The following is a 9,718-nucleotide window of genomic DNA, read 5'->3' as shown; positions in this document are numbered from 1 at the left end:
GCGGCCGCATGGCTTGGTAGCACAGGCGCACCTCTCTCGGGAGAGGGCGCGCTTCTCTCAGGCGCGGGCACACCTGTTCAGGTCCCTATTCCGTACCAAGATTTGCGCGGCCGCTCTCTCTCTTGTAGTTAGCCACGCCTGTTCGTGTTTATTAGATTTTCTTTCTATTTTAAGAGAAAATGGAATTTTTCAGAAATTAGAATATAATTAGGTTAGATTTTTAGAGAGAGAAACTCTAGTTTGTAGAGAGAGAAGTTCTTGATTGATGATTGAAGATTGATGATTCCAAGTGTTTTTCTCCATTGAATTGAATCAAGTTTGTAAGGATTACTTTACTTTAATGCAATCTTAGTTTTTATCTCAATTTCTTTGTTAATTGTTCAAGTTGATTGATTTTTGAACTGGTATATTTTTAATTCATATGATGATGATGAATTTGATACTTAGTTTAGTTTTGATGATGATTTCCATGAATAGTAAGTAGTTTTCTTTCTAGGGAATTAGTGAAGCATATATGAGTAATTGATTTATGCTAATTGGGGGAAATTGATGGAGTTGATGTTGTGATTAAATTGGTTGATTGATTATGTGCATGTGTGTGTTTAATTTAGGAGTGATCAACCTAATTAAGTTTCTCATACTAGGTTGCATTATAGGTTCACATTGATACGGAAAATTGATTTGTGTCTTACATTTGTCGATTGAGTAGAATTGCAAGTTTCCTAGCTTGAGTCTCTCGTAGTTGGCGCTAGTTCGACCTCTAGGAGATTAAGTAGGATTGCAAGTTTACTATATTCTCTTGATTGCTTTATCGATTTTCCTACGCAACACTTGACTTAGTCTTCTCCAATCCCTATTAGTTAAATTAATTACGAGTATATCTGGATCCATACCCTAGTGCTTGAAAAATTTGATTTTCGTTTTGATTGTTTGATTGGTAGAATAGACACACCTCACCTCATTTGCTTCGAAATAGCTTAGCTTTGAATTTAGCATTCACCTCCCATTCCTAGTGGTTCGACCCTTGACTTACTCTATGCTTGGTATAGGGGTGTGTTGAGAGATTATAAATTGTGTTTTGACCAAGGGTAGATTAGTTTTCAACGACCTAGTCTCGCCCTAGATAAAAAAATGGCGCCGTTGCCGGGGAATGGCGTAGATGATTGCTATTATTGTTGAGTCTATTTCACAAAAAAAAATTGAAAATACAAAAAGATTTTCTTCTTTAGGGTAAATTTGTAGCCGTGCTACTAATAATTTTGTTTGAGTATTTGTGTGCAAGTGAACATGGGAGAAGCTCAAAGGGTTACATTGAAGAAGTTTGGCACTCCGGGTGCATACAAGTATGAGAGAGGGATTGCTCCATTATATATCCCGATAGTGAATTTGAAATCATGCCGGCAATGATATCCTTGATCGAAAGGAGGTAATATAGTGGAGGAGTTAATGAGAGCCCCCTATATCATTTTAAGGTATTCGAGAAATATTGCAACACAATTAAGGTGAGCAGGGTAGCTCCAGAATTCATAAGGCTTAAGCTATTTCCTTTTTCTTTAATTGGAAGAGCTCAAGAGTGCCTAGATAAGGAAGTGAAGCCTAATTCTTTGAGAACTTGGGATGAAGTCACCAAGGAATTCCTTTCCCGTTTCTTCCTTCAAAAGAAAACGGCAGATGCAAGAGCTTTGATTCAAGGTTTCAAGAAAAATTCTAGTGAAATCAATTATGAAGCATGGGAGAGATACAAAGAGTACCAACGTGAGTGTCCTCACCATGGGATCCCCACTTACCTAATAATTCAAATTTTTTATGGCGGTTTGAGTCCTCAAGGGAGAACAAGTCTAGATGCCGGAGTCGGAGGCCCAATCATGAATAAGACCTAGGAAGAGGTTGTAGGTATCATTGAGGATGTAGTTGGAAACTACATGGAATGGCAAGATTATGAGAAGGAGTCGATAAACAAGAGTAGCACAATAGGATGCTCAATGGAACAACTCAATGCTATCAATTTGTCGACTTAAATTTTGGATTTAGGAAAGGAGGTAGATTCTATCAAGTATAAGCTCGAGAGCGCGACCTCACAAGCACCGATTCTTCCCTCCCAAATTAAGGGGAGAGGTACTCCTTCCTCTAACTCTCTTCCTTCTTCTTGTTGCATGATTAGAGAATGTTGGTTTTGTGATTTGTGTGGAATGAATGATCATGATGCTTCTTTTTTCCCTAATGTTCCTTGTAATGAATATGTTGGGATTGAGAATGAACATGTGAACTTAGTTGCTAATAAAAATGTTGGACCTAGATTTGATGCTCAAAGGAATGTTGGAAATAGGAATTATCACAATCAAATGAACTATGAGAATTATAACCAAAATGGCGGTTATAGAAACCATGGAGTACAAGGGAATTGTGGTAGCTATAACAACCATAGTTATAATGGTCAAAGTCATGGCCAAGGATATGGGGACTATAACCAAATTTATTGTAACCATAATCACGATAGTGGCCAAAATCAATGTAGAGGTAATTGGAACAATCAAAGTAGGGGAAATTTACAATCGAATGGTCAAAGACATGCCCCACTTGGATTTGCCTCGAATACCCAAGAACATAGTGATAATTTGTATGATCAATCATTTTCCTGTAGGACTTTCTTGGAAGGTGTCATAGAGATGAAAGCCAAATTATTGGACACCTACATAACCCTAAGCAATGAGAAATTCAATGACATGTTAAATTTCCATAAGGGATTGGAGAACCAAATTTCTCAATTGGCTAATGAGTTTAAGGAATTTACAAATCTTTCTTCTTTGTCTTCATAAATCTTATATCTTAAGAGCCCTATGAATGCTATTGTGACTAGAGGTGGTAGGGTTCTTAAGAGTGAAATATCTAAGAAGAGTGATGCTAATGATAGTCCTAGCAATGGTCAAATTGAGAATGAAGGAGATGAGAATACTTTAGTTGAGGAAGTCAATAAGGAACAAGTTGAGAATGTGAAAGAGAGAGAAAGAGAATTTTACAAACCTAAGCTCCCTTACCCCCAAAAGTTTAATAGGCACAATCTAGACAAGCAATTTGGGAAATTTATAGAGATGCTTAGACAACTTCATCTTACTCTTCCTTTTATCGATGTGATAGAACAAATTCAAAATTATTCAATATTCCTTAAGGAGATTTTGAGTGGAAAAAGAACATGTGATGTGGCGAAAACAGTTAACTTGACCGAGAATTGTAGTGCAATCATAATGAACAAAATCCCACCCAAGTTGAAGGATCTCGGAAACTTTTCTATCCCTTGTGCTATTTATAAAATGCAAATTGATAATGCCTTGTGTGATTTAGGAGCTAGTGTTAGCATTATGCCATACTCGGTATATCAAAGACTAGAGAAGGCAGAACTTTTACCTACCACTATTACCTTGCAATTAGCCTATAGATCAATTAGGATCCCAAGAGGCAAGGTAGAGGATGTTCCCTTAAGGGTAGGAAAGTTCATCATTCCTGTTGATTTTGTGGTCCTTGACATAGATGAGGATTCTACAATTCCTATTATTCTTGGTAGACCATTTCTTGCTACTTCAGTTGCTTTGATTGTTGTCAAAAGTGCTAAGATTTCACTTACAATTGGAGATGAGGGAGTTGAATTTAATTTGAATGAAAGTATGAAGTATCCTTCTTCATCTCTTGAGAATTTCATGAGAGTTAAAATCTTAGATAATCTTGTATATTAAATACATGAGCACTTGCTCATAACTAATGATCCTCTTGAGTGTGTTTTGTTGAACAATGAAAAGATAGGTGCTCCTAGCAAGGACATGGCTTTGTATGAGATCTTGTTCGATGGAATCGTTGAGGGAAATGATGAACAAATTTGCATGAAAATCTCAAGCCCGGAGGCTTTGCAAGCGGCTTCAATCAAGGAAGGTAAATGTATTCCTATGGTAGATCTCAAACCTTTACCATCATAACTAAGGTATGAATTCTTAGGCCCAAATTCTACTTACTCCGTGATTGTTAGCGCATCTTTGAGTAAAAGCAAAGCTCAAGCGTGATGTGTTGTTTTGAGAAAGCACCAAGGTGCTTTAGGTTATACCATTGATGACCTCAAAGGTATAAGCCCCGCTTTATATACACACCACATAACCCTTGAGGAGGGTGCCCTTCCTTCTATTAAACGACAACGGAAATTACATCCCCAAATGGGGGAGGTAGTGAATAAAGAGATTTCTAAGCTTCTATATGCGGGAATCATATTCCCCATCTCAAGCTCTAGATGGGTTTCACCCATTCATGTCGTTCAAAAGTAGGGAGGCATTACCATCGTCAATAATGAAAAAGGTGAGCTCATTCAAACAAGGACGATCACCGGTTTGCGGATGTGTATAGACTATAGACGTCTAAACACATCCACTAAGAAAGATCATTTCCCCCTTCTTTAATTGATCAAATGCTTGAAAGACTAACGAGGCACAAGTATTATTGTTTCCTTGATGGTTACTCGGGATTTTTCCAAATTCCTATTCATCCCGATGACCAAGAGAAACTACTTTTACTTGTCCCTATGGTACCTTTGCTTATAGGAGAATGCCATTCGAATTTTGCAATGCTCCCGCCACTTTCCAACGGTGTATGTTGAGTATCTTTAGAGACATGTTGGAGGAAGAGATGGAGGTGTTTATGGATGATTTTTCCTTAGGTGGAGTTTCCTTTGAAGCATGCCTTGAAAATCTTGAAAAGTGTTTGGAAAAATGTAAGAAAGTGAATTTGGTGTTGAATTGGAAAAATTGCCATTTCATGGTTGAAGAAGGAATAATCCTTGGGCACAAAATTTCCCACAAAGGCATAGAGGTTGACAAGGCGAAGATTGAGGTTATCAAAAAGTTTCCACCTCCGGTCAATGTGAAAGGTGTGAGATAATTTTTGGGCCATAGCCAGTTTCTATAGAAGATTCATTAAAGATTTTTCACTCATTTCAAAGCCCCTCAGTGATCTTCTTCAAAAGGATGCCGAGTTTGTATTCGATGACAAGTGTTTGGAGGCATTCAATAAGTTGAAGGAAGCTCTAAACTCCACTCCAATTGTTCAAGCTCCAGGATGGGATTTGCCATTTGAGTTAATGTGTGATGAAAGGGATACGACTATTGGAGGAGTTTTAGGTCAAAGAGTTTATAAGAAACTTTATGTGAATTATTATATGTCCAAGACTCTAAATGGAGCTCAACGAAATTACACTACAACGGAGAAGGAGTTCTTGGCTATTGTTCATTCCTTTGAAAAATTTCGTTGCTATTTGTTGGGGTCCAAAACAATTGTGTACACCGATCATGCGGCCCTAAAATACCTTTTTGGGAAGAAGGAATCAAAGCCAAGACTAATTCGTTGGGTGTTAGAGCTTCAAACTTTTGACCTTGAGATTAAAGATAAGAAAGGAGCGGAGAATGTAGTAGCCGATCATTTATCTGGGCTTGAGGATTTTCAAGTTCAAGATGATGGGTCTCCCGTTGAAGATAGAATGTTAGATGATTCTTTGTATGCTATAGATGTGAAGGAACTCCCATAACTAGTAGAAAAATTGTCCTTTATAACACCCTATTTGTAACGGGCATAACAGAATTCGTTACAAAAAAAGTAATTGTAACGGGAAAATTATATGTCTGTTACGGAAAAAACTCATTTGTAACGGGAAACCAATTCCGAATAGTTAATAATTGTAACAGAAAAATAATTGCCTGTTACGAATAGTTGATATTTGTATGGGACAAATAAATGCCCGTTACACCTAAATCAAGCACTAGGGTTTGAAACCTTATTTTTTTCCTAGCTACTTTTCTTCCTCAAACGGGCTTTCTCTCTCCTTATTTTTCATACTATTATATTTTCCCTCTCTCTCTCTCTCTCTCTCTCTCTTTCTCTCTCTCACTCTCTACTCCTTTCTCGCTTTCCTCTATCAACGGCGGCCATGGAGAAAATTGTTGCTCGATCTTAACATTGCGAGAGCGAGAACTGCGTAGGAGCTGAGGTTTCGGATCGAATCGTTTCGATTGTGCTGTTGAATCGTTTCGGAGCTCAGATTAATTGGGAAGCTGATAAAATGTAAGCTTTCTTACCAAAAGCTCATCTTTTTTCCAACAAATTTCTTCTTTTTTCTCTTGTTTGCGGTACCATTTTATTTTTATTTTTATTTTTTTACATTTTCTTCATGTTTTTTTATTTTTCTGGGTATCTGGGCATTTCTAATTTTTCTAGGTTTTAGTTTTTTCACCAAAAATCTCATCTTTTTTAATATTAATTTATGAGAATTAAGAAATAAATTTACTTTCTCTTCTTAATTTAGCTTCTGGGTTATTTTAAGCCTTTTAGGTTTGTTCAGTTTTTCCATCACATTGTTTCTGACCATTTTTTTTTGTTGTTGTTTCAGTTTAGGTTTAAAGTTGGGTTTAAAATTTTTCTAATTAATAGTCGTAAACCCACAAAATTTACTCCTTTAAGTTTACTTATGGTTTTAAAGTCTTGGGAGCAGTATAAAATAGTGCCTCTTTAGTATGCATGCCTCCATTTATGTGATTTTCTGCAATTTTCTGTTTGGTTTTAAGATTTTTGGGCTGATAAATTGCATAATTTCTCCTTCCTTAAAGATTTTTCCATGTATTCTTTCTTTAATTTCCCCAATTTAATTTCCCAATTTTAATATCTAACTTTAGCTCAGATCTAGTTTATATTTAATTTAACAAAAAACACTTTATTTTAATTTCAAAAGTTTGTTAGATCTAACTGGAATTTTTCTAAATTAACCAGTAATTATTTTGGGTTCTATTTCAAAATTAAGCAATGAATCTGTAATTAATTCTATCTATGAGCTGGGTTGAAGATCTTTAAGAAAAATTTGCTGAATTAAATTCTTTTTTTTTTTTTGGGCATTAATTTTTTAGCAATGAATCTTACTATGTGACCAGTGTCAAATATTATATATTTATACTCCCTAATACATAATTGTTAAGTTATTGATAAAAAAACTCCCTCAAAAGATAGGGTTACGCTCTCTCGAAAGAAAGAACCGCTCTCCGTCGTTTTGCACGTTTCGATCTCTGGCACTATGGCCGATGATTTAGCACTGCAATACTCCTCTCTCGGTGTGGGAGAGGATGAAGGGGATATCATTGATCTTGGTGATGTCGAATGCTCTGAATCGAATGATAATCTGGAACTTTTGTTTGTAGGGCGGCTATACACTGAACGTCCGTATAATATTGAAGCTTTTAAAAGGACCATGGTGAAGTCATGGAACCTGTCGAATAAGATGGTAATTAGGGTTCTTAGCCCTAATTTTTCTTTCATTGGAGAGATAAGGAGAAGGTGTTGAAAGGAAGGCCGTGGTGCTGGGAAAATAATCTTCTTTTGCGTGAGGTTGAGGGTGATGAACAACCGGATCGGGTCGATATCAATTGCTCTCCGTTCTGGATTCGAGTCCTCAATTTACCTTTTAACTGCCGCTCTGATGCTTATGTGAAGGCTGTCTCAGCAAACCTTGGGGAATTCATGGAACTTGAGGAGGATTCTTTGGGATTGAACAGATATAGAAGGGTGCGAATTATGGTGGATGTGAAGAAACCTTTGCGTAGACACCAATGGATGAAAGATAAACGTGGTAATGAAGTTAGGGTTGAATTTAAATATGAACGACTCCCATACTTATGTTTTGCGTGTGGGATCATTGGCCACTCCGAGAAATATTGCATTGCTATGTCCGAGGAGGATAAGGGGAAAAAATTGGGATGGGGACTTTTCATGCGTGCTTCGCCAAGGAAAGGCTTCTCTAAAGATGTTGAAGAGTTGGAGTAGATTACTTCTAGCAGACGTCAATTGTTTGTGACAAAGGAGAATGAACCGACCCTAGAGGGTGCCCTTAACTCTGGTGAGGCGAGCGGAGCGCAGGAAGGGGAAGGTAAGGAGGTGGATGTTCCACAGACCCTATTGCCATGTACTGACTTGAAATGCACTGGGAAGGAGGTGATTTCAACTGTGGGGCCGAATGTGACTGATGAAGGGAACTCTATATTTAATCCCAACATAACACTTGTTTTTTCAAGTGGGGTTACATCAGGGCAAACAAAGATCAAGAAGGCCAAAAGAGTTCCTCGTCCTCAATCAAAAGACATTGATGACATGGAACATGATGCTTTACCTCTGCCAATACAAGCTGGTAAGCGCAAATTTATGTTGAATATTAATGATGTTTCTATGGGGGAGGATGGGGGAGGCAGTAAGAAAGTGAAGAATGATGATGTTGGTTGTGTAAGGGTGGATAACACTCAAAGGCAATGAAAATCTTAAGTTGGAACTGCTTTGGGCTTGGCAGCCCATTGTCAGTTAAAGCCCTCCGTGATTGGTGTTGGAGGGATAGGCCATATATTGTCTTTGTTATGGAAACTAAAATAGATAAGCATAGATTAGAATTAATTCAAAATAGGTGTGGTTATACTAATGGCGTGTGTTTTTATAGTGAGGGGAGGTCGGGTGGCTTAGGATTGTGGTGGAATGATATTAATGTTAACATTTGTTCTTTCTCTACTCATCATATTGAGGCTAATGTCTGTGATGCCAATAACACTCCTCTTTGGAAAGTCTTTGGTGTGTATGGATGGCCCGAAGCCGCAAATAAATATAAAACTTGGGATTTATTGAGAAACCTGAAAGCTAATAGTTCCATTCCTATGCTATGTTTCGGGATTTTAATGAAATCTTGAGTATGCAAGAGAAGAGTGGTGGTGCGATGAGAGGGGAAAGACAAATGGATGCATTTAGGGGTGTGATGGATGATTGTGGTTTTCGTGACCTTGGTTATAGGGGAATGTGTTTACTTGGCAGCGGGGTACTACGGTGGAAACATTGGTTCGTGAACGCTTGGATCGATATATTTCAACGGGTGATTGGTGTTCTCTCTTCCCTTATAAGGAGGTCATCAATTTTCCTATTTTCCATTCGGATCACTCTGCTATTTTGCTCAAATTTGGTGAAAAGATTAAAATGATAAAAATGGCAAAAATTTTCGATTTAAAGCTCTTTGGCTATCGAATGAGGAGTGTGGAAAGGTGGTGGCTGATTCTTGGTTGCCAGGTGCTACTGACTCCATACATGGCAAAGTGGCGAGGCTAGCCGAAATTTTGACCTCTTGGGCAGCTGCAACTTTTAGGGTTTTAAAAAAACGAATCAAGAATGCTGAGGTACGGTTACATGAATTACAAGGGGGGCATCTTGATGGTAATTTGCTCCATCAGTGCAATAATATTCGAGTTGAAATCGAGGAGCTCCGTAGACTCGAAGAGTCATATTGGTATTCACGAGTTAGGGCCAATGAGTTACGGGACGGTGACAAAAATACCAACTACTTCCACCACAAAGCAAGTAGTAGGAGAAGTCGCAACTCGATAAAAGGGTTATTTTGATGAGAATGATAACTGGCAGAATACAAAAGATAGGATAAAAAATGTGATTTCGGGTTATTTTGGGAAGCTCTTCGCAACTGACAATCCGACTAACTTTGAGGCAGTCATCGAGGGTATTAGACCACTTCTTTCTAAAGAGATGAGGCTTGTGCTTGAAAGAGAACCTTCGGGTGAGGAGATTTAGGCCGCACTATTTTAAATGCATCCTAACAAAGCACCCGGGTCGGATGGAATGCACGCATTGTTTTTTCAGAAATTTGGGGGGATAGTGGGGAGCG

The 9,718-nt window shown here is 37.9% G+C and overlaps 1 protein-coding gene across 1 annotated transcript; it reads left to right on the top strand.

Annotated features, from left to right (window-relative positions):
- Window positions 1-2,837: 2,837 nt before the first annotated feature.
- On the top strand, window positions 2,838-3,965 carry LOC110695466. Its single transcript, XM_021872695.1, has 3 exons — window positions 2,838-3,231; window positions 3,340-3,719; window positions 3,792-3,965. The coding sequence occupies exons 1-3, from the start codon at window positions 2,838-2,840 to the stop codon at window positions 3,963-3,965; spliced, it is 948 nt and encodes a 315-aa protein (XP_021728387.1).
- The last annotated feature ends 5,753 nt before the right edge of the window (window positions 3,966-9,718 follow it).

The sequence above is a fragment of the Chenopodium quinoa genome, unplaced genomic scaffold (assembly GCF_001683475.1).
Source record: "Chenopodium quinoa cultivar QQ74 unplaced genomic scaffold, ASM168347v1, whole genome shotgun sequence".
Taxonomy (NCBI): Eukaryota; Viridiplantae; Streptophyta; class Magnoliopsida; order Caryophyllales; family Amaranthaceae; genus Chenopodium; species Chenopodium quinoa.
Note: the sequence above shows the minus strand (reverse complement) of the source record. Positions and strands in the feature narration are given on the sequence as shown.

Excerpts from the sequence above, each read along its gene's own strand:
- LOC110695466 (XM_021872695.1), top strand. The coding sequence starts at position 2,838 with ATGAATGCTATTGTGACTAGAGGTGGTAGGGTTCTTAAGAGTGAAATA. Across the intron at positions 3,232-3,339 it reads TAACTTGACCGAGAATTGTA|GAGCTAGTGTTAGCATTATG; the intron begins GTGCAATCATAA and ends TGTGTGATTTAG. Across the intron at positions 3,720-3,791 it reads TTAAAATCTTAGATAATCTT|ATAGGTGCTCCTAGCAAGGA; the intron begins GTATATTAAATA and ends AACAATGAAAAG.